General features: G+C 44.2%; 2 protein-coding genes across 4 annotated transcripts; both read right to left on the bottom strand.

Moving 5' to 3' along the window:
• Nucleotides 1-243: 243 nt before the first annotated feature.
• Nucleotides 244-12,660, bottom strand: dpysl3 (dihydropyrimidinase like 3). Of its 3 annotated transcripts, none has more exons than XM_061299200.1 (14): nt 12,365-12,660; nt 6,785-6,873; nt 6,127-6,311; nt 5,195-5,359; nt 5,065-5,126; nt 4,913-4,993; nt 4,645-4,713; nt 4,015-4,135; nt 3,804-3,960; nt 3,590-3,731; nt 3,326-3,496; nt 2,220-2,399; nt 1,798-1,951; nt 244-1,660 (listed from the first exon to the last, which is right to left on the bottom strand). In XM_061299200.1, the coding sequence occupies exons 1-14, from the start codon at nt 12,650-12,652 to the stop codon at nt 1,566-1,568; spliced, it is 1,959 nt and encodes a 652-aa protein (XP_061155184.1). In that variant the 5' UTR covers nt 12,653-12,660; the 3' UTR covers nt 244-1,565. The 3 variants fall into 3 exon arrangements, with proteins under 3 accessions (XP_061155184.1, XP_061155183.1, XP_061155185.1); XM_061299199.1 differs by lacking the exon at nt 12,365-12,660 and adding an exon at nt 10,888-11,088; XM_061299201.1 differs by lacking the exon at nt 12,365-12,660 and having other exon boundaries at nt 1,780-1,951; nt 6,785-6,879.
• A 1,655-nt stretch (nt 12,661-14,315) lies between these two features.
• On the bottom strand, nt 14,316-23,921 carry jakmip2 (janus kinase and microtubule interacting protein 2). Its single transcript, XM_061298753.1, has 24 exons — nt 23,754-23,921; nt 20,979-21,225; nt 20,642-20,896; nt 20,333-20,575; nt 20,059-20,268; nt 19,651-19,749; nt 19,426-19,572; nt 19,212-19,352; nt 18,986-19,042; nt 18,771-18,893; nt 18,515-18,643; nt 17,978-18,061; nt 17,713-17,775; nt 17,526-17,624; nt 17,269-17,370; nt 17,131-17,184; nt 16,988-17,053; nt 16,844-16,912; nt 16,572-16,649; nt 16,455-16,505; nt 16,226-16,378; nt 16,089-16,154; nt 15,802-15,903; nt 14,316-15,634 (listed from the first exon to the last, which is right to left on the bottom strand). Exons 2-23 carry the CDS (start codon nt 21,105-21,107, stop codon nt 15,853-15,855), a joined length of 2,469 nt encoding a protein of 822 aa, XP_061154737.1. The 5' UTR covers nt 21,108-21,225; nt 23,754-23,921; the 3' UTR covers nt 14,316-15,634; nt 15,802-15,852.
• Between the last annotated feature and the right edge of the window lie 95 nt (nt 23,922-24,016).

Raw genomic sequence — 24,016 nt, 5'->3', positions numbered from 1 at the left:
TTTAGCAGTGCATCAAAAATGTGGAGGTCACAGAGGCTTGAGTGGATGATTCACTCTTACGTCAATCTAACGTCATTCGGCGTTGCTCTTTAGTGTTGCCCCGAAAGCTTTGCTGAGTCATTCGTGTCCATACGATGCTTCATTTTTGTTGATGCCACAGACAAGCGAGCCAAAGTGAGAGAATAATATGCTGTGTTGGCCCTTGACATGTGCTTTTTAGGTGAAACAGCAAAAACACTTCAGTTAATTGTGACTCCTGTTTTTATTCCAGAATCAAGTCAGACCACCACATTTACATTCTTTTTTTTTCCCCCACCTCTGCCATTTTGACACTTGATACAACAACATAAAAACAAATCACTATGAATACAAAAAGAACACAACTTGATTTCTGCAAAGATGTTTTAGGGCCACACTGAAGAAAATATTTAAAAGACCCAATTTTACCCAACAGTGTGTTTAATTGATTCTGAACGCTGATGTGACCTGATGCACCCCAAGAATTTGTGACTACCGTAATTTTTGGACTTTAAGACGCTATTTTTTTTTACACAAGCTTTGAACCTTAGGCTTTATAGACCAGTGCGACTTATCTATGGATTTTTCATTATTTTTATGATACTGTTAGAGGATTTGTTTTGTTAATACAGCTAATAGAAATGTGGACATTTCATTTAAAACAACTGCGTCTTATAGTCTGGTGCGACTTATATATGAACGAAACAGGATTTTCATTTGGAATGTGAAAAGAACGTAGAGCCGGAGGCTTGACGGGGTTTTTTAAAGCATCGTTTCTTCTTTTATTGTGGATACAGGGTCACATGTACAGATCTTGGAATTTTATTACTCATTTTCAAGATGACCTCTGGTGAACATTAAGCGGTACAAAGAAATGTTTCTTGGTTTTTCTTTTACAATTTCTTTTGCTATTTTTTTCAAATACTCATCATTCAGTACATCACTAGATGGGGTCGCCATGGAGACGAGTTGACAAAGAAATCATGGATCATGTCACCAGAATCCGTGTGGCCCATTCAGTTCCATGTCCTTCAGTTCCAATTCGCCTCCATGATCCACCAAGTACCTTGATTATTATCATTTGGCCCCAAAGAACAAGCTACACAACATCATTCACAAAGCTACTTGACATTTAGTGTATGTACAGCAACATGGAACGCCAATTAGGATGAATGGATGTCGTTTAAGACCAGGTAGTTTACTTAGTACTTTTTTTTTTTTTTTTTTTTTTTTATACAGATCACTTACTACCAAGAGCACCAGTACAGAACGGTTGAGAAGGAAGGCTGAGACTGGTTGTGCTTTGGTTGTTTCATCTTTTTTCAAATAAAACAAGATAAAAAGACCCATTCAATGTTGCCAAAATGTGTTTCCTTTTGAGCAACCAAAGACTAGCATAGTGACAGGTAAGGCATTTTTTGTTGTTTTTAATTAGTCGTGGTCGTTCGAGTCAGCTCTACCTCCCATCACACATACATGAACACACACTCTTTACTGGAGGCACACTCTTAAGTCCTCCTTGGGCTGGATGGGTGGGTGGGTGGAGTTTAACTGAGGGAGGTGATGTTGGAACGGCCACCAGGGGGCACCATAATACGACGACCGGGAGGCCTTGTCGAGACTTCATCAGGAGTAGCGGGACCTGGAAGGGGGAGTGAAGGAGTTGCATGAAATATACATCCGACTTTGATGTGATTTGACGTGATTTGAACTGAAAGTAACTCATGGATACGAAGAAAGATCTGAGGGCATTATGCTCACCGCATGGTGCAGGGTTACCTGCTAGACTAAATCCAGACTGGTGCAAGTTCCTGACAGGCTGCTTGGTGGGTGACGTACGAGCCGAGGCGGACGGGGTGCCGCCACGTGACATGGAGTATTCCGACACGGGGCCGTCATACATCCCCCTGGGCACTGCCCTCAGGACGGCCAGCTGCACGGAAGCAGATACGAATCTAAGATAGGACTAGCCAAGAAGGATTTTGTATGGGATGGTGCTTTTGCATTGTAAGTTTTCCAGTCATCCAGAGCCAGGTTAGAACATCCGTAAAAAAGACACCAGGGAAATCCGTCAGGACAAAATTGGGAGGCATTTTTATCCTTTCTTATATAACCAATAGTTTGGCACTAATCGTTTCGTCTGCAAACTAGAAAGTTGGTTAGTTGGACAAAGATAGCTGACGTTCCGAGCAGACGTTTACCTGCTTCCTGGCTTTGACACGTTTGTAAGCGTAGTCGGGGAACGGCGAGCAGGGGATGAAGCGGCCCGCGCCTGAGGTCACGTGCAGGTTGTCGTCTTCCAGGACGATCTTCCCCTGACAGATGACCACCTGAGGCGCGCCACGCAGCTCCATGCCTTCGAAGATGTTGTACTCTGCAGTCTTCAATGGAATGGAAAAGCATTTCCCCCACTTTGAATACTTCACTTTCTGACCGGCACTCTCTCATTTCATTCCACTGGTGCTCCTTCCTGGCCTTTTTTGTGCTGCCTGTCGTCCAAACTGACTTCAGACTCCCAGTGGCTGCGCGCCAATTATGATGTCATGACAAATGCGTGCATGTGAGCTTAATACGATGATAAACATGAACGCTCCTGCTTGGCAGAACGTCAAAATCTCCATTAGGTTAGATTTATCGTTGCCGGGATCCGCTCTGAATTCCTTATTTGTATGGGAAATGAACATGTGACATCATTACATAAGAGCCTGAAGAGGATGTCATCCACAGATTTGCAGATTATGTTTTACGCCAAAGACTGAGGTCTGTCTACTGAATACAACTCCAGTCTTTTGCTCGGCCGATCAATTCTCATGGTGCATCGCCATGGAAACCCAAAGTATTTTGTAAGCCTGGATTCTCTGCGTGCGAGCTTTGATCAGGATATTTGAGGAAATATAATCTATAATGCTAAAAATGAGGCTAGCTCGGCGTTGTCTGAAACCTGCCGTATGATCAAATATTACGAAGCTCATTTCCCCCCTTATAGTCGGAAACAAGGCGCCAGTATAATGTCACGTATGTTTGGGAACACCGCTTAAAGGTTGTCATCGTTACTTAAATGTTTTTCTTTTGATTCAGTGAATGTACTCTGTGAGTCATATGAGGATCCTCGGAGACCTCATTTCCGTTCAGAGGAACTCAGAGGAACTCAGAGCTCCCTGGACGCTGGTCAAAAATGTGTTTTCTCGCCTTGTTGCTCACAAGCACACATGCTGTCTCTTATTTTACCTCCATGGTGAATTAGTCCCCCCCCCCCCCTTCTCGGATACTTTTTAATGGTGCGATGCACGGTTGGTTCCCTACGCACCGAATTGTGTTTCTTTGCCGTGATGGTTCGGACGGCGTCGGTGTCCCAGATGACCAGGTCGGCATCGGAGCCCACGCCGATTCGACCCTTGCGCGGGTACAGGTTCAGGATCTTAGCCGCGTTGGTGCTGGTAACCGCCACAAACATGTTCTCATCCATTTTGCCTGTAGTCTATACGAGGGGGGGGGGGGGGGTAAATATAGGCTATTAAAGCGTAGAAATACCAGAGGCTATAAAAGTGAGGAAGACGCAAGAGTGTCTGACCACAGCTTTGTCCCAGATGAGGGTCATCCTCTCCTCCACCCCGTTGACCCCCTCTGGGATCTGAGTGAAGTCGTCCTTGCCGATGGCTTTCTGAGACACGCTGAACGTACAGTGAGCGCTGCCAGTCACGCTCAAGTCTCCGCTGGAGGACCAAGAAACACAAAGGTGTTTTTTTTTTTTTATAACATATGCAGTTTCTAAAAGTGAGGTATACCTGGATAGGAGCGTGTTCAAGTAGTCTGGAGTAGTCGGGTCAGGACTAAGAGGTGGAGACGTAACAAACGAAGCCGCCTTGGCCCAGTTCTTGCTCCAGTAATGCGTCCCGTCCGTGCCCAGGCTAGCCGTAATTGGCTCACCGAACACGACGTTTCCTAACCAGGAGGTTCTGGTTAGAAACCACCAAAACATTGAGGATTTTTTTTTACCTTTTTTACGGGCCTGTGAGATGATGTCTGCCGCACTCTTGCTCATGACGCGGGTCACGTAGAGGGGACAGTTGGTTTGGCTGGCGATGGTGATGGCCCGAAACACGGCTTCTGCCTCCAACTAAAAGACGCCCGCAGTTAAATGGGATTTTCGCAGTTTCTCACACAAACGCTAGCACAGCAAATATCACATGGGGGCTGTTTTTAATAAATACTTCCCAACCAAAAGTGCAGCACTTCAGTTACATTGACTTCCATGCATGCTGTTTCTAGGAGCCACTTGCCAAATCGACAAATTCAAAAAATGCGGAGAACATACAAAGTTCACACAAGAGGTCCACTCGGTCATTGTTTGAAATTTTTTGGGCAGATGATTCCCACGAGATCTGAAAATTCCCGTCGGAGGCGAGAGCTGAGATCATTTGACTGTTTTCATTTAGCGACAACACGCGGTTGATTTACGCCCTGCACGTCACTAATGTGCATCAAACCACATGAGCGTAATAAGAACAGCATGACTTTGAGTGAGAGTCAAGCCCGTCTGTATGTGTGGCCATACAATCAATTGTTTCAACAACCAAGTCGTTGCCAACTCATGGATCAGTGCTGTAGTTCATGATTTGTTCCGACCTCTTCTGGTCGACTCAACACGTGTCCCTCCGGTCCGGTGATTCCCATTTGCAGCATACGGGCCTGCTCCTATTGATCGGACACAAACATGCTAATTGAGCAACAAAAGTCCCTCGTGAAAACACGGACTTGCTTCCTTAAAATAATTTGGTGACGTCATGGGTTAAAAGTTGTGCTGTCCCCGTGAGAATCTGATTGCATGTCCTACAATATAAGAATTGTAGAATTCTAAAAGCACAAGAAGATATTTACAGCCATTTGATTTTACCTCTGCAATGATCTCTCCATTTTCCGCATGGACCTGAGCGATGCCGCCTCTTTCCGCCAAGAAGGTAAACACCTCGTAGAGCTGCAGCCACAGAAAAGAAAGATCTTAAAACTGCCAGTCATCTGCAATCCCTCGTCGTCTGCGCTACGAACCTCGCTGTTGCTCATCTGGTAGTAGTCCTTGTAAGCCATGTACACCTGGAAGGAGTTCACACCTGTGGAAATTCAACAGGAAAGACTTTTACCCATCATCTCTAACTGAAGTGGAGTCCTCATATTATACCTTTGTCCTTCATTAGGTTGTCCACCTCCTGCTGGACGCTGTCGTTCCAGTGGGTGATGTCCACGTGGAGTGCGTAGTCGCAGCAGGCCTTCTCGTCAGCCCACTGCCTCCACTGATCGTAGGCCGCCAACAAGCTGCTGCCAACCTCTGGGATCACATGGTCCACTGTATGGGAGATAGATGGCGACATTTGCGATTTTTTTTTTTCTTCTATCTTGCCGGGATCAGCTGTCGGTTTGTTTTGGCTGTGATCCACCCGTGGCGACCAAACATTGGCGCGTGTCACTTTTTGTTTCTGTCAAAGCGTGAGGGGGGTCGTGTCACACTTTATTCTTCGACAAAAATTCCCATTGGCACATTCCAAAATCTGTAACACTGTATATTTTCTCAATTAGAAGCTTTTTTTGTGTCTGGTTGTCACTCGCTTCTTTATCACTTGCAACATGACCCAATTAGCTTTTGTTGTTGTTTGCGTGTTACAAGAAGATGGCAGAAAACATTGTTTCTCTTTTCCTCCACGGTCACACTGACATCTTATGTAGTGGGAAAAAAGCGTTCACATTACCCACCCGCATTAGCCTCTCTGAAATCGAATCGGCCACAAATGAATGGGCTGTGTGAATGGCGGTAACAGGGGCATGTCTGTTAGTAAAAGTCTCCGAGCCAACTTTTTACGCGACTATCCTGCAGCTGTTGCTTGTGATGTCTCTGAGGACACACACATACTGGAGATGTGATTTGGATGTATTAAGATGACAAGCAGACACATACTGTAGTGTTTGGTATTTTCATGGGAGCCTCTTGCCCAGTTCCTCCCACCCCCACCCATGAAGCCCTTTGTATAGACATGCTTTGGACAGTTGCCCGTAGGAGAGTCTCTTTGGGTCTCCGCTCCACCTCTTTTTAACCCTGAGTTTACCACAGCTTCATACCGATCATGGTCGTGCCCCCAGCGAGAGCCGCCTTGGACCCCTGAGCAAAGTCATCCACGGTGGTGGTCCCACGATACGGCATCTGGAGGTGGGTATGAATATCGATGCCGCCGGGGATCACCATCTTGCCGTTGGCTTCGATCGTCTTCACCCCGCCGGGCACGATCAGGTTGTCGCCGATCTGCCTGGAGATGTTGAAGCGAGTTAGTAAAGGTTGGAGCAGATTGTCTATGGGAGTTTTCCAGCAGCTCATTTGCTTGTTTATTATGCAACACCAGGCTTCCTGTGGTAGCCTCCCTCAGTGGGGGAGTAGGAACAAAGGGAGAAATAATAGAACAATTAAGGCCAAATGGGATCATGGGTGAAATTAAACAGAGGATGGATATATTTGAAAAGCTTAAGGGTGAGTTACTCATCAAAAGGCTTGACTGGTGAGAAAAAAACATGTTTTGTTTTGTTAGACTTTATTTATAGTTAACTTTTTCCTTTGCTCATGCCTGAAATATTCTCTCGCCTTCCTCCCACTTTCCAAAATCTAACTCAAGGGCTTCTTAACAGCCTTGAAATAAATTCCCCCTGGAATTTCTTAGTAAGGATTTGCACAAGTCTTTAAAGAGCTGCAGAGGCGGAGAGATAAAAGAGACGAGGACGTTCTTACTTGATGAGGCCATCTTCCATGTAGATGTCTGCATGGAAGGATTGGTCATCATTCACGATCCGGCCGCCTTTGATAAGAAGCCGGTCGCTCTGCATTGGGGGGGGAGAAAATGGGATAAATGGTCTTTTGGCATGTTGAAGAGATGCAGATTACAAAAAAAAAACCATATCCCAGCATATAACTAACGCATCTTATTGTGGGCGTTGCCATGACGTCACACAGTCTAGAGCGCGTGCACGTTCCTTACCTGCGTGACTCAAAACAGCGCGTGTACACGCTACTTCACCTGGATGCAATTATGGATCCCAAGGAACCCCAGGAGGAAAACGGAATGTGCAAAAACTATCCGCGGCACGGAATATAGCGCAAATGCAAAGCACCCAAAAGAAACAAAGACTCGAACCGACAGCGGGTAAGCTCAAATATGATTTATAAATCCTCCTTGCTGTCAAAACGAGTGACTTGCTGCATTGACGGGGCATTGAGACGCGGGGGAAATAATAATAATAAATGTTGTGCTCAATCATAAAGTGAAAACGGATTAAAAAACGCGCATCTTTCTGTGACATGGTCTAAACGTATTGAAAGTATTCACTGCTATAAAACGTCATGCGGTTGTAAATATATAAAGTTTAAAGAGTCCTAAAATGTATTGTTTGATATTTGCATTCATTGAGAGCAACCCTTCAATTGTGGGAAGAAGCTAAACACTTGACACAGTCAGACAAATCCAAATCTGCTGCAACGGCCGTGTCGTGGACTAATTCCAGCGTGCGGTTGCCATGGCAACGAGTTCACCGTGGGGAGGGAAATCAAGAGGCGACTGACTTTTGCTTTGTTGGAGAGAACCATTGGCTGGCTGTTGTTACACACAGTTTAGAAAATTCTTTTGTGAAGATTTTGTTTGGTTTGGTGACGAAGAATCACAAATGAATGGCATTCTGACTCTTTGGTGTGTGTGATAGTAATGGTGAGGCGTGAAAAAGAGCCCAGAGTCTTTCCAGGCGACCACACCCTGCAAGCATTACAGTATTAGACTGGAGAACTCGGTCATAGCTGGAACACGTCAGTGCTGCCCTAAAACTGTCGCTCATTTAGTGCCGCTGCGCACCATCTCCATCTCTTTTTTTTTTTTTTCTCTCTCTCTGCATGGACGCTCCTACAATTTGGCACATTGTGACAAAAAGTAGTGTGCAAAAATTGCTACATCATCTTAACCCACAAATGTATGGATGCCTATAAAGAATCAGTTCTTTTCTTCACATGACCAAAAGTTATTTGCGCACAAGTACTAAGAACCAGTCTCCGACTGAATAATCCTCTTTGGGTTTTTAATCAAAGTAAAGCTTCCTTGACTTTTGCTGAGGCAACCTCTTTAAGACCATTTGGCAGCTGTATTAATGGAGGTCACATGACAGGATGCTGAGTGCACTTTGTCCAAAGTGATTGAAAGACTGATTGAATGTGTGGAGGGAAAAAAAAGGGAGTCACGTAGCAACAGCAAATATTCGTTTGAAATGATGCCGTTGATCCTGATCTGCTGAGACCTTCCAGGGTCACGTCCTACTTTGTCACTCCGTGTGAGTGCATCCTGTTTTACGAGTGGAACAAAAAAAAAAAAAAAATCCCCAATATGATGATGTCAGCATTGTCGTTATAATAAACGACATCACTCAGATGGAATGTTAATAGTTCTTGGTTCATTCAAGGTTTGATGCAAATGCCACTTCAAATATTTAGCTGGCTTGTGTGAATGCTGATGGAAAGTCTATTCACACGTTGTCATTTTTATGAGACATAAATGGTGAAATATGTTCCTATATTAGAAACAACTGCCCCATGTCTCTCTGGGTTAAGAATTTTCTATGTCAGCCCCCCCCCCCCCCCCCACACACACATTTTTTCTCCTCTGCTCGAGGATTTAGTTAGCTGGCTACACACAAAAGCATTTCGGGAGAATTAGCACAAACTCTTACATTTGGCTGTAGAATCGTTTTCGTAATGCAACTCTATCCGAGTGTCATCTGCATCCATGCCTGAGTTTTTTTTTTTGCCAGTTGCCAAGAAACCAAAATATTTACCCGAAAAGGCCGCAATTTGGTCACAGTTGAGAATTCCGATGCGATTGAGTTAATTGCAGTCAGTAAAGTCTGCTAATAGAACTTTCCCAACACGTAGGGGGTTGTTTTGGTGCCATCTTGAATGCACAGCGGTTGCTATGGTGAGTCACATCTGGGCAGGCCATGCTCTGTTTTGTTTGCACACTTTGTGGCAGCACGCATGCTGATGGCAGAAGCCGGAGCTCAGCTTTAATTTCCTGGATGGGATTTTTTTTTTAGGTGCTCATTCCCAATGGATGCGGCAGAGCGGGTGGGGTGGGTGTTAGCTCAAGAGGGGGCGGGGGGATTAATGGTTGGCGGAGGAGCGCTGAGGGGGCTGTGACGGGAGGGAGGACGGAAGAAAGGAAGAGCCGCACCTAGAAATCTGACAGCCACTTTGGCACCGGCTAATGTGAGGAAACTGCTGAAATAGAATGGTATGGAATATTTTTTTTATTCCATTCTAGTTTTACAGCAGCACACATGAATTGGTATACGAACAAGTTAAGTTTTGAGGATTCGGCCGCCAGACGCTAGTAAACTTTGCAACCTTCAATGCCAAACTGTATGAGACTAAATAACTGCTGATACAGTAACAACCTCCATATTGGTTTCATCTTTACAAATTCTCATATTCATCCTGTAAGCAGGTGATGCCAAAAGGGAATATTTTAGAAGGGCTATATTTCCAAGCTTTTGATGTTAGGGAGGAACTAAGTTTAGCTTGAGAGGTAACAGAGCTTTTGCTGTACTCCTGCTGCTGCTTTTTTTTTTCCAAAATCAAATGATCTCTAAGCTATTTTTAAAAAGGCATGTAGAATTTACAGTCTATATTAATATCGACCATTATACACATAGTCAGATTTGAAGCTATTTGCATCAGGGCATGATCATTTCATTACATTTTCTTCATCCCGTTACTAATCTGATGTCTGGTCATGCCATCAATCAAATTAAGATGAATCAAGAATATACAGTCCAAACTTTGGAGGTTTTGCATGATCAAATTCAAAACGTTCCAAAAAGACAGTCTAGAGAAAATGGGATTTTAAAGAACGTTCCCTATTTATTTGGACATCATTCTGATGGCAAAGCAAGCGAATGCAAAAACAAAGGCCGAGCGATACTCCACATCGCCGCAACAATGAAAACCGGCCGGCGTGACATGCGCGCACGCGCACGCGCACAAAGGAGAGGTCTGCAGTTGGAAGACCATGCAAGCGGAGGCGCAGCTGCCTGGGTTGGCCTCCATTCAACCTCCGCCCTGCATGCTGTGATACAATTGCTCGCCTTCTAGAAATTCGCAATTTAAGACACTGCTTTCCCTATGCCGCTTAATCCCAAATCATCCCAAAATGGGCGTGTGCCTATCTAACCCAAACCACCCGCCCGCCTCTCCCACCTTCCCTGCGTTTCACTCTCTCCTCTGCACCACACACGCCGGGAACATCAACGCTCAGCTTGGAAATATGAAAATCCTCATTGGAATTACGTTTGATTTTTCTTTTTATTTTTGCCAAAAGTCTTAAAACGGCGGTGGATTTAGAGGATTTCAGAGGATATACATAATAGCATAACATGACTGCGTGTGAGCTGGGGTGGTGATGGGGGGGGGGCGAAATCTTACACAAAAATGCACCATTCTGTAAAATTCCAAACAAACAGAAATATTTTGTCTTGCAATAGAAAAAAAAATGAACAGTGGAATTGTACACTAGGGGAAAAACATGAAGGGAATGTTGAGTGATTTTTAATGGGTGAGTCCCTCAACAAAGGAGACAGGACACCTTTAAGAAAACGCCTAATATCGCGCATGCCCAGCCAAATGCCCTCATTGCAGCATGAGGGCTGACCATTATAATAAAATGCATAATAATCCTATTGTTTAAACAGTAGCCCTACTGCAAGGTCTGGATTTACGGCTGCAGTAGCCAACGCTAATGCAGTGATTTATAACAGCCATCAAAGTTCCCCACACCCCCTGGAGCGTCGTGAACAACTCACCGTGATCTTCGGGATGTTCTTTTTGCCTTGATAAGACATCCTTGGTTTTTCCACAATACGAGGTGTAAAAAGATGATGATAATTCCCCTCTTGGACGGATGCTGGATGTGGAATGACAGTGAAGTCTGATGCACGCACACACGCTTGCACACACACTTGCACACGCTCGCTCACAAGCACGCAAAGTGTTGCAGGAGCGTCAATGGTCCAAAAAGAGCGATGAAAAAAAAAATCGGCCCCGCCCTCACTTGGAAAGGCTGCTGTGGCATAAAGTTGCCTATAGAGGACGCCAGAGAGCACCCCGCACTCGCATTTCGTCGTCATTTATATATTCAAATAAAAAATACTGAATAGATAATCAAATATTGCGTGTTTATTAGAATACTATATATTGTTTATTCGGTTTACTGTTATCAATCTAAACTGAAATTACCGTGATAAATGATAGCATATGCATTAAAATAGCGGACACATTAAAATAATTGTTTTTGTTGAAACGCGCTCGGAGAAAATACCCGTTTATATATCGAGCGAGCCGCATATCTATTTTTCATCTATCCATCTTTCATCCGTCCATCCAAGCCATCAATTATGAATAAGATTGACTAATTTAGGGGTGAGGTCCATACGGACGTCGTTATTGTTCTTACGAGCATCACTGAACATTTACTATGCAAAAGTCAATGTGAAAGCACTGATACACAAACAAGGAGTACATTATTGTAAATTTGAAAAATAGAATGGCTAATTAGCGTGGTAGTGAAAACTTTTTAAAACCTAAACTGTTATCCTAGAGTCCTGTTATCCTAATAGTTAGACTTGTTGGGGTGTATGGATTGTACCTTGAGTGACTCCTATTTTTCAATGGAGGAGGGCTGAAATGATGTAGCAGCTGTCGCAGAGCCTGTCCAGCGTATGACACACCCACACATATTCTCTCAACACACACACACACTCTCACACAAGGCCTCTAATGAAGCCATGTGACTCTATTGTTTGGACCCATGGAAGACCACCCTCTGCCTTTACTCCATCATCGGCACAAATGGTTAGAACACCATATGCTCACACCCGCATATGGTTGGGTCATCGTGTATGTTCCTGCTGTTAACAAGTAAAAATGTAGAGTCATGGCTTGATGAGATGTGCTGTCCACTATCATTAAATCTAGTCGGTGACACACCGCTGACATCACAAGGCAGTGCTTCACCATCCTCAGCATTTTTAATGCTTTTGAAGTTTGCAGGTCTGCATGGACCTTAGTGTGCATAAACTAGGTGACAGCAACATAGAAATGTCTGTGAGGTTATTTAATTTGCAGCAGCAGCAGAAGGATAGCTTTAATGCTGAGAAGATGCAATACATATTATAGCAGTGATAGTAATTTGACATATTTGAAATAATACGAATATTGAAAAGCGTGATCTAGTAGCATTTATAATAAATAGTGGTGACATCATAAACATGTGTTGCTCACCTTCTCATCCAGCGGGTTTGAAAGGGATGCATCCTCCTTGTTGGATCTCCCCTCCTCAGAATCAGAACCCACATCATTTGGACTTGCTGGATGTGGGCTGGCGGATGCCCGGGGTCCCCTCTTCTGACCCACACTGAGGGCGTCAAAGTCGATGGTCTTGTTTTCGAAAGCGTCACGCACGCTGCAGAACAAGCCACCGTATTTTTGTCGAACCCCCTGTTCTGTAGTAACGGGTCGGGCCAGATACACGGGCAGGTCCTCCTCTGCCTTGCACTTGTGCTCTGCCATGCTGCAAGCAAGCCTCCACTGGTGACACAGGAGAAGGAGGAGGAGGGTGAAACTGGGGCTAGAGACAGTGCGTGCCTGTGTGTTTGTGTGTGCACGTTCATTTGTGTATAAATATATATGTATGCGTATGAAAATATACACATATATGTGTATATATATACAAAAGTATATGTGTGTGTGTGCATATATATATAAAAAAGTATATGTCTATATTTAAATATGTGTATGTACATATACTTATATACATAGTATATGTATACGTAATTGTGCATGCTTTTGACAAAAAAAGACATCAGTCTGGTCTCTGGTTTTTGCAAGTTAAGACACAGAAACATTTAATCGTGCAGCTTCATGATTGTGTAATAATTTACATGCACACATGTTCGTAAAAGCCGGACTCAATTTGCAGACCGTGAATCTCTAACTGGATTCCAGCAGCATCTGGTAAGCCAACACGGAGGCCCAAGCGGATGCAGCTGCCCGATCTGTTTATGTCTTGTTGCTTGGCAACATACAATTAGCCCTAGACAGATCTGATTGTTTGTATTCCTGGAAGTCCTGCTGATAGTTAGCAAATGAATTTACACTCAGTGCACTGTTGGGAAAGACATGAGGGAGTGGTTGTTAAAGTAAGGTGGGCTTGTCATACATGCAGTCCAAATTAACACTGGTTGACGTGTGTGTGTGTGTGTGTGTGGAGTTGGCCCACTTACCCACTTTCAAAAGGTCCCTGTTGCCGTAAGGCCTTTGGGTGGCGGCTCCGACCGACGATCATGGATTTGCCCAATGGATCACTGCGCACCGTTGCACTTGCATGCACTTGTCGGCCAGGAGCAACATGAATGGATTGGGAGTGATTTATTTATTTAACAAACTAACTTGCCTCTCACATCCATTTTTAATATCATGATTAAAACATACAAAATGAATATGAATTAATCCCTTTATCTTTTCATCACCATTTCATGTCCAGTCCAATTCTCACATTTGCTAAATTGACTGTCCATGGCGAAAATATTTCTCAAGCCTATTTCTCCCCGATGTGCATGAAAAAAAGTGAAGCTGCAGACAAGCGTTGCGCCATTATTTTTTTAGCGGCTCTTTGTCTGCCTTTCCACTCAGCTTTCCCTCACTTAGATACCTGCTGAGTGAGTGCAGCTCATCTCTTTTCTTGCTGTCACTCCCGTGGGAGCACTTCTGGCCCACATGGGCGCTTTGGCTGCACATAAAAGAAAAACAAGATGGCGATATCGTATGACTTAGTGGTGCTGAAAGGACAGTGACGGTAATGCTGTAAACTGATGCGGCCTCATCTGTTTAGTTTGGTTAGATTCTGTGCGCTTTATTAGCCAATGAATACCAATATGAAACATTTGGACAGGCTGATCCTTTTTAAATTCATTGTGAACTGCAAAATTTCATTAAACGTTTAAATTATTCAACCTTAAAAAACTAGTACCAGTTTGCCCTTCCACCTAAACTACTACTTTTCATACCATAAGTTGATATTAATTATCTACACAATTCCAACACAAAATGAAAGAAGAAAAACAATTTGTCATCTATTAACGCCAAAGTCTTGTTTGACTTTGTCCAGTTTATTTAATCGTCTACGTGAAAGTAAAGGGGGGCAGCGAGGGGGGGGTTACAATTCTTGTTGGAAAACAGATACAATAAAAAAAAAAAAAAAGTCCTCTGTGAGTTAAAAAGAAAATATATAGATTTAAATATACATTACACAATTTCAACCACCCGGGGAAAAGGGTAATAAAACATTGTTATCATAAAGGGCCTAGAATGTACAAGGGACAAATGCATTTAAGGCAACTGCTTGACAGCAAAGTTTGCACAGAAATACTCACGGTCATTCATCGTGGATGGACCGTGAGGTCGGTAGGAGGCTCACGTGGACCAGTTGGAAAGATTTAGAATGGCAAGGACCGAGTTCGAGTGTTGAATAAAGACTCAGGGGTGTTAGTATCCAAGTAGTGGTTAGCAAAAATAAAAGCAGTCGTTATATGAAAATGATTCCATTTGTTTTCCCAGTAATTTTGTGGATTGCTAATAAAGATTCTCAATTTTTCAAACGGTTGAGATCAATCAGTATTGGTATAGAGTATCGATTTTTTTTTTTTAAAGGTTTGACAATATTTACAAGCCTGATCATTCAAACTTTAAAAAGGGATGCAAAACAAGTCTGCCCTCGCCTGGTCAGCAAGAGCAACTACATTGGGAAAGGATTAAAAGGGGGGCGTCCACTTTCAACTTCTTTTCTGTTATGTCAAAATCATACCAGCAACTGTCACAATAAATTATGAAAGACATGGCTTCAATGTACATATGAACAGCAAACGTGGATGACTCGAGGGCTGGGGAGCTGTTAAAAAAGGGAAACCCATAAAACCAGAGAGTAAAGATCTTTCTTCATCTGCTAACCTTTGGAGAAAATCCGCAGACCAGTTTTGACAATCCAGTCACTTTGAGGTCTCCAGTGTTCTTCTTGATTTGAGTCTCCCAACCTGAGTGGCTTCCAGTGTCTACACACCTTTGATGGCCCTTGCTTGCGTTTCCATCAGTTTCAAAGAGGAGACAATCAGCTGTGGGCGGGTGTTTTTTTTTTGTCCTCTTCATTTTCCCCAAACGGTAATGGCTGACACACAATAATATTATTACTATTACCCTGCATGGCAGAGACATCATTTTCTTCCCAGGCTTTGGTTTTGGATTTGTCAAAGCAACACGGGCGGGCGTGCGTCTACATGCAACTGCATATACACGTGTGTGTTTTTTGTTCTTGCAGTCCTACATCCTGAGAGACCCGCTTAAAAAGAAAAAAAAAAACAGAGTGAGCTTCCACGGCCAACATCCAATAGACTCGTATACTGTCACCACACAAACAGCCAGTGTTGCTCCACCACACTCAGATGAAATATAAAGAACACAACAGCGGTGACCAACGAGATGTCCGGCCAGATGTACCACCTGCAAAAAAAAAAGTTAAATCTTACATTTACAAAGAATTCAACACAAACATTTTATACAAATTTAACACACAAAAGATTACAAAAAAAATAACGCATACAAAAAAAAAGTATTTATTTTTTTTCCAAAGGTTTTAAAGGTTACACTGTTAAGATTTATTTATTCACCTGAAGCCCCCCTCCTCCGACTCACCTCTGCTACGGGACGTGCCCAAAACCTCAAGGCCAAAGGATAAAGGCGAGAGAAAAGAACAAGAATAGAAACAAAAACTGCCAGGAAAGAAAGCAAAAAGACAGGAAGAGAGAAAGTGAGAGAATTAGAGGACCATGCAGCATGTTAGTCACATTAGGAACACACACAGAGGAACAGTACAGGAAGTCACAAAATAGCCACACAATATTTTCTGACTGACATTCTTGTTTTTCTTATATTTGATATCAAAACGGAAGGCTACCTTTTCCTCTAGGTCTTTAATTTGCCTCCTTTGGATCTCTGTCTTATTCTCAAGATCTCGAATTCTCTGCAGGAAACAATTCTCATGAATTCGCTTCAAGGTTCGAATAAAACTCTCTTTTTTTTTTTTTGACGAACCTGGTGAGCCTGGTGCAGCAGTTCCATCCTTTCCTGCAGAATCTGACAGTCGTACTCTCGACTCTTCCTCAGCATCTGCCTCCTCAGTTTCTCCACCGCCGTTCGCAGCTCGTCGCGCTGCAGCTCGTCCAAGGGCTCGCCGTATTTGATCACCTACGGCCCAGACCATGCAGCCAATGGTCAAAATGACAATATTTGATGGACAATATGACCGTTGACTTGAAATGACCTTGTCCTGCTGCAAAGCGTTGTATAACGTTGCCTCCAGCTCCTGGATTTGCTGTTGAAAAAGGAGCAAGTTATTTTCTTCAGCAAATTCATTTAACTGGCTAAAAATCTTGCTTACCATGTAGGCCTGGTCCAGGGCTTGTTTTCGATAGTCCAGCTCCTCCTCCAGGTATCCTTTCTGTTTACAGAACATCTCCTGTTGAGGGTTAGGATCAAATATTAGTGATTCCTAGAAAGGGCATTTGCTCACACGTGATCATGGGTATGTTTTGGATGTCTCCCAAATGATCAGGATTGTCATCCATCTTCCGCAGACCTTGCGAATGATCTGAATCGGGTGTGTTGATTCATTCTGCTATCGACGAATACAGGTGCGAGTGCGACGCTCACCATCTCTATCTCCAAGTCCATCATTTTCTGGTGTAGCGCTGCCTCAGTTCCTTCAATCTGTTGTATCCACTAGAGGGCAGAGAAGACCAAAGTTAAAGTATGTGATTAAAAAAGTCGAGTATGAAAGCAATGCGGAAAGCTTACCTTTTCTGCTAATGACAAAACGGTGCTAGCTTGAATAATGGCCACTTGTTCCTCATTTCGTAAATTCTTAAAAAAAAAGACAAAATTCAACCAATGAGCATTTTGCCTCGTTTTTATTCGAAACAGGTCGTGATGTGATTTACCCCGTTGTCTCCCAGGATGTCTAAAAGTTTAATCAAATCAGGTATGCACACGTCCTGTGGAAAGAGCGCATGGCATTCCGTTACGAGCAGAATGACATAAATGACATAATCCAACTTGGACGGCGTTCAGTGTGGCACCTTGACGCCTTCCTTCATGCAGTAGATCTGCAGTGCGCTGACACCCTCCGAGAAGGGATGCATCCTCAGGTGGTTGAAAGGAGGCGACCTCCTCTCGCGCTCCTGAAATAGCAAAGGCGCCTCCTCGAGTTAGTAGGACGCCACCTAACGTTCTGTATTGCAACCCGCCTGTTCATTTTTGGGGGATGTCTACAAAGTTAATACTTCCCATCAAGTAGGAACATTCCTTCAAGCTAAGCGGTACTTAGCGCGCTCACCTCTAATTCCAGAATCCTGAACTCTAACAGTTCATTCTGGTCTCTGGAGTCTTGGAGCTCCTCCTGAGCCCGACAGCACTCCAGGTCTAGTTTTTCCACCTGGACGGCACAAAGTTTACAAATATGACCTGGGTAAGCCATTGATGGCAAATGAATTTTTTTTAGCTCATTTGGATGGTAGTCCGACCTTCTCGTAAAGTTCCTGATTTCTTCGCAGGAATAGCTGCTTCTCCTCCACCCATTTGGAGTCCTGATGGAGAATAGACAAGCTTTTTGTTGGTTCTGCTGGTTTATCTTGTGCAGTTGTCTATGAAGGCCTCATTGTAAGAAAATCGAACGATATCATCTCGCCGTTCAATTCAAATGCACGGAACTGTTCTGCGTAATTCGACCCGCACAAGATGTCGCGTAGAAAGTCGTTTTAAAAGGCTCAGTGTGAGCGTGTGCCGTACCTGACCCTTCATGGTCACCTCTTTCTCCAAATCTTCAATTTTGGCCTTGTACCTGAGTATGTCTGCTTGGAGCTGCTCCTGAGCCTGAAACATCCAAAAGAAATTCTTTTGCCCTCAAATTTCACACTTTCATATTGAATCCCCCGCCGTCCGTTGAATTGACGTTCCACATGCCGCTAAATCAATTGATCGTATCTCTTGGCGAGATGATCACTTTGATGAACATGCGCCACCATGTCCAGTGGCAAATGTCATGATCATTTCAAACGGCTGACTCCAATGACTTATCAGGCAAACACTTGGTAAATGCCGTACGTAGCTGAAACTAAAGGCTGGGCGATAAATCATGATTTTGGTGTCGGCGTCATCAGAGTGCTTGCTAATTCGTTTGAAGAATGCAAGGAAAATTTGGCAGAATTGCTAACCTCAATTGACCTAAAACGCAAAAGGTTTGACGTCAAGTCAAGTAGGAAAAAAAAGAGCATATAAGTTCACCTTCCATAAATGATGCTTGTATCACGACACTGTATTGCGTACCTTGGCTTCCATCTCGGCATCAAGAATTCCTCCCTTCTGTTCCTGCAGCAGGGCGTATGCTCGCTGTAAGGCTTGGTATTCCCTGGTCAGCTGACGGAAACGGAGCTCAGACTCCTCATTGGCTAGACCCTGACCAAGAAACAGATCATCGTCTGTCAATACGTCCTGCGGTATTGCTTGGAATGAGCTTTGACACTTGCAACTGGCAAAACACATGGCTCAGGTTAAAAGGAAGGAGTGGAAATGGAATAATCACCACATCCAGGTCTTCATCCGGAGTAGCCGGTGTTCGATCCGTACGGAAGGAAGCCACCGAGGATGTTTCCGAATCCATTGACTCTTCGTCGTAGCCGAAGAATGTGTCCACGACAATGTGCCTCTGCGCAAAGTTCATATAAACGACATAAGTGGGCTAAAAGGTCGGAGAGCCCAGTAATAACCACCATTCAAGAACATAAATTCCACCTTCACCTTGATTGGTCTGGAACTCCTTTTATGTCTCTTCTTCCGAAGCAGTTTCTCTCGGTCCTGGAACCAAAGAAGAATTCAAATCAATTGAATGCTTGTAAGAAACTCATTGAGACTACCTATAGACTGAATCATTTTGATGATGGGTTGATTATGCATGTCATTCACGGTGAACATGGGATGTGAGGAGACTCAACGACCGTGCGCTGGCGGTCATGACGACACGTACTCGTGCGAGCTCGTCGATCATGCTTTGCTGCTCCAGGACTTGAAGTTTGAGAAAAGCTATTTCCTGGTCATCCTGGGCTTGGTCCAGGTCATTCAGGGACTTCTGTTTCTTTAGTGGAGGTTGGGAGCTGATCTTTTCCCTCTGAGAAGAAGAGCAGAAGGTCAATTGGTTTGGACAGAAGGGGCGGAAAGTGCTCGTGCGCCTGGGTGCTGACCATCTCAAGGTTCTCCTTGGCCAGATTTTTTGCTTTCTCCTCCAGCTTCTGGATAGTCAGCATCAGGTCATCGTTGCGCTTACTCAGCAGTTTGTTCTTGTCCAACAGCGGCTTGTACTGCTTCTCCGACTCCCGCGCACGCTTCAGCTGCTCCGGGAAACGGCAAATGTTAGCGGAGGGGACAAGAAAAGAGGAGCGTGGAGAGAAAGTCCAAATTGAACCTACGAGTTCATTCCGCTCGTCTCCTAGCAGCGAGTTTCTGTCCTCCAACTTGCGAATCGTTGAGTTGAGCTCGGCCATGCGCCTTTGATTTCTCCGTAGGTCCTTTGTATGAAAAAAAACAACAACAATCAACTTGAAGTCTGTGCATGAGCAATCATGCCAACCATTTGAGGGAAAGTCCGAAATGAAATCAAAGCGTTGTTTACCGTGCCTCTGAGTTAGTTATGCAGAAATGGCGACCTAATGAGCGATCACGTTCCACAAAATGGATCTGACCCAGCAAACGCGCTCATTAACAGTTGACGATACGTGACGAGACAATATTGTCAGTCAGGAGACATCATGATAATATCATATGTCGCTCATCCGTGTCAACATGTGAACCTCTGTGAGAACAAGAAGGCTACTTACAGGGCTACCACAGTGCTCGGCGCCATCTCCGACACGACCCGGAATCTCTCTCTTGGGACTTCCTGCGCCGCACTCGGCCTCCTTGACCAGGAAAAGCTGCTCATCCAGCGCATCCTTCTGAAGCTGCAGCCTTTGGAGGAAGCCCGTGGTTGACTCCATCTCCCTCTCCAGAGAGAAGATGGTGCGATCTTTTGCTTTGATTTCATCGACCTGGAGCAGGAATAGGGTTATGGCCATCCGTCGATGGCGGCGAATGTGAGTGACTGTGCCTGACCAGTCTCCGGATGTCCCGTTCGCAGTCCCACTTGATCTTGGAGATCTGTTCCTGGTGCTGCTGGTGCTCCACCCGCAGATCGCCGGCCTTCATCTTGTCTGCCTGGATCATGTTGCTGAGGGCTTCGTCCGTTTGCTTCTTGGCCGCCTTCAGCTCGGCTATCTCTTGGAGGAGCTTCACCCTCTCCTGATCGAAGAAGCGGCGAGCGTCCTCCTTGGCTTCCAGAGTCAATGCCGTGCGGACCTATTGACACACATTTGATGGTTTTGCAAAAAAATTCTTCTTCCCAAGACAAGCGTTCTTGCCAACCTTCTCGCCGCTGCCATCCCGTATGGCGCTCAGTGCGGTCTTGAGCCTCTGGTTCTCCTGGTCTTTGATTTTGGCATGGCGGGCCAGCTCTTGCTCATGCTGCCGCGTCAGATTTTCCCGGAGGGCCTGGAGCTCTTTTTGTTTTTCCTCATGCCACTTGGCCCGCTGCTCCGTCAACATGGCGGTGTGGCGGTGTTGCTCCTGCTCGCGCACCCGCTTCACCTCCTGTACTTTGTCTCGCTCCAGCTTGCTCACCTTTGGTGGAAATTGCAATTAGACGTGGGATGATCGAAACATAGCTCTGAGAACATCCAAACACGATTAAGGAGGATGATACCTTGCATTTTTCTTGGTGCAGTTCAATCTGAATGTCAGTCAGCTTGGACCTGAGATCTTCATTGGCTGCCTGCAGGGCAGAGATGAGGGCTTCGGGCTTCTCGCCCTTCACGCGCCCTTTCTTGGCCATTGGTTCAATTAGTCAGTGTCTCTTCTGTTGCGTTCATGGAGACTTTACAGAAACGGTCCACGGTGCTCCCAAGGCTTCCTGTTTCTCCTCTTCGTCATTCTCCTGTTAGACAAAAGGGCTGGGCGAGGGTCAAAGGGGACCAGCAGAGACATTTTTCTGGTTACAGACAGGACTGTATTAAAGGTAGAGGCAAATGTTAATGGTATGTGTGATGTTACTGGCCAGCCCATATATCATATATATATATATATGCCACATAAATAAATAATGTGACCTTATTTCTCGATTTAAAAAGATTTAGTGCCCCGTTAAGGGTTAAAAAATAGAAAATCTACTAGCTGCCGACAAGATTGTTCACTTCGACACACTAATAATAATTCCGTTCCGAATAATATTTGCTTCTTGGAAAGCCATCATTTACAAGAAATGAATGTTCAGAGAGTATCAACTGGAGTAATTCATTTTCACTTGCATTAGTATAATGCATTAGAAGTTAGAGATTTCTGTAAGATAATTTGATTCCATCCAAACCTTCATAACAATTGTCTGGTGTTCAATAGGTTCTATCGATACAGTGCAATACAAATAGATGCCGTTTTCCCAGTACGTTTTTTTTTGCCTTTCTAATTTGAGTAATTGAAGTTAGCTGCCCTTAAATCTTCTTAAGTTAGATGGAGACAGTGATACAAAGATTATCAGAAAGAAAATGACATAACATTGCTTAAAAGATTTTGGAATACAGATTAAAGTCATGGTCACGTGGAATCAACATAGACGTAACACACAGCAATCAAGTAGCGCTTTTTGAAGTGGAGTTGTCCAAAAGAAAATAGCGGCTGCATATATTGTGTCGTATATATAGAACTTCTCGTGGTATCCCTGATTATCTGTCAATTGTGCCACCATACCCTAGTTGGGAATCACTGAAGAAAGATCTCCCTGTGAAATTGCACTTGGGGGCAAAAACAAAAAAGATTCCGGTTCCCATGACTTCAAAATCTGATTATTTTTCAAACTCAACGCTGACGACAAGACATGTGCTGTTTGGTCATTTCTGGGCCAAGACGACCTCAAACATGACACAACCGATGAAGGTAATGAGTCGGCATTTTGGTGTTGCCATGTGCAACACCTTCATGCAAAGCCAGCTCCATTTTACCAAGAGCTCTAATACGGCATTAGCCTAGAAATCATTGAGAGCGGCCAAAACCAGGAAGGAATTTGATGTCTTTTTCAAACTGATTACTGTCATATTTTAGCTTCAAACAGGAAGCTGCTGGCAAGTCTCCTAAAAGGTCAATCTGCTTCTCTAACATGATAGGAAAAGAAATCTGACCAGCTGGGTTATCCAAATAACATTTCAGGTTGAGTAAAAAAAAAAAAAAAATCTTTACTGTATATTCCAGGAGTTGAACTAAATGTGCAAATATGAGTCCAGGCAACTTTGGCAAACTAACAAGAGGAACCAAAGATTTACTAAAACGTCAACACCTTCAATAACAACGATGACATAATAATTGCTCACACACATGTGACCCGCTCTACCATAAGAAGCATTAAAAATCTTTGCTTCTCACTTGTACACTATCATGCGACGTCCTGGCTAATCCGTATTACGCAATGACACCGTCAAAAGCTCAACTAAAGGTGACGTAAATGACCAAGCGTGCAATTTTAATGAGTCTGGCAAAATATCAACTGGAAGGATGCATTTAATGGTAAAGAAAAGCAAAAAGATTTATTAACTTTTCACAATGCTGTCAGTCTCACTCATTGCTTGTGTATCTTCTCCAACATACGAAATTAAAAGCAGAACTCTTGTGAAATATTGCCCATTTTGAATAAGCCCATAAGCTGTTTGAGTCTATATGTTTTGGAAACATAACCTACTAAATATCCTTTTAAGGAAAATGCCACTTTTATTTAATGATTGCTTTTTTTTTCTGGATCCTGTGTTTGTGTCTGTAATTCCAGTGATGTCTGATGACAAATTATTTCCCCCTTGAACTCAAGCTTGACTTTTTGTTTTATTGTCATACATTTGGAGGAGGAGCCCTGTCGTTCTAATTGATCAGCATTCGACTAAAACGAGAGCAGAGCCTTGATATGCGCTGACCTTTAAAAGGCAATAATGCCACCATTGTTTACTCCTCTCAGTACAGCAGCGCGTGTTCAAATGAGGCCAGTGTGACAGACAGACAGACAGCCAGCCAGCCCCATGGCGGATATGGCTGCCGCTGTCCAAGGCCCATACTTTGCTTTGCCACCAACAAGCTGATGCATGGCTCCTCACACGCTCCATTATGGTGCTGCAAATGCCCATTGAGCATCCCCCCCTCTTCTTCCTCCTCCTCCTCCTTCTTCCCCAGCAGCCTCCTCCCACGTCACCCGCGCAGTGCAGGCCGAGATTCTCCCACTTCCGACATGCAGGCTAAGCGGGTGCTGCACGTCCAAATCCTGCACAATGCCGCTTTATTACCCCGTCGTCACAACAGATATTAAATTAATCGACATAGTGTCCGTTCGGGATCAAGTCTGCAGCAACACGGAGGAGAGCGAGTCCAATGCAAGTCTAATAGGCCCCGCTAGTAACGGGAAAGCCCCACGCGAGACGGTGCTGAATGTGGACGTTTAGCATCGTCTTACCTCAAAGTCCATGGAGAGATGTCCGAACGGGTGTGAAATGCACTCCATGGTGGATTACTGCACGTTTTTAGATGGAGAAAAAAGAGGTGAGCATCATCATCAGTCAGCGCGATGAGGTGATGATGAGGGTGAAGAGGAGGATGATGATGATGCTGCTGCTGGAGTTTAGCACCGCCTTCCTCGCTACGATGAGCTCACTGGTTTCCGTCGCAGTCCACCGACATCCGGCCGGATCTGCATAAAGAAAACCACAATTGCCCCAA

Source organism: Syngnathus typhle, linkage group LG15 (genome assembly GCF_033458585.1).
Source record: "Syngnathus typhle isolate RoL2023-S1 ecotype Sweden linkage group LG15, RoL_Styp_1.0, whole genome shotgun sequence".
Taxonomy (NCBI): domain Eukaryota; kingdom Metazoa; phylum Chordata; class Actinopteri; order Syngnathiformes; family Syngnathidae; genus Syngnathus; species Syngnathus typhle.
Note: the sequence above shows the minus strand (reverse complement) of the source record. Positions and strands in the feature narration are given on the sequence as shown.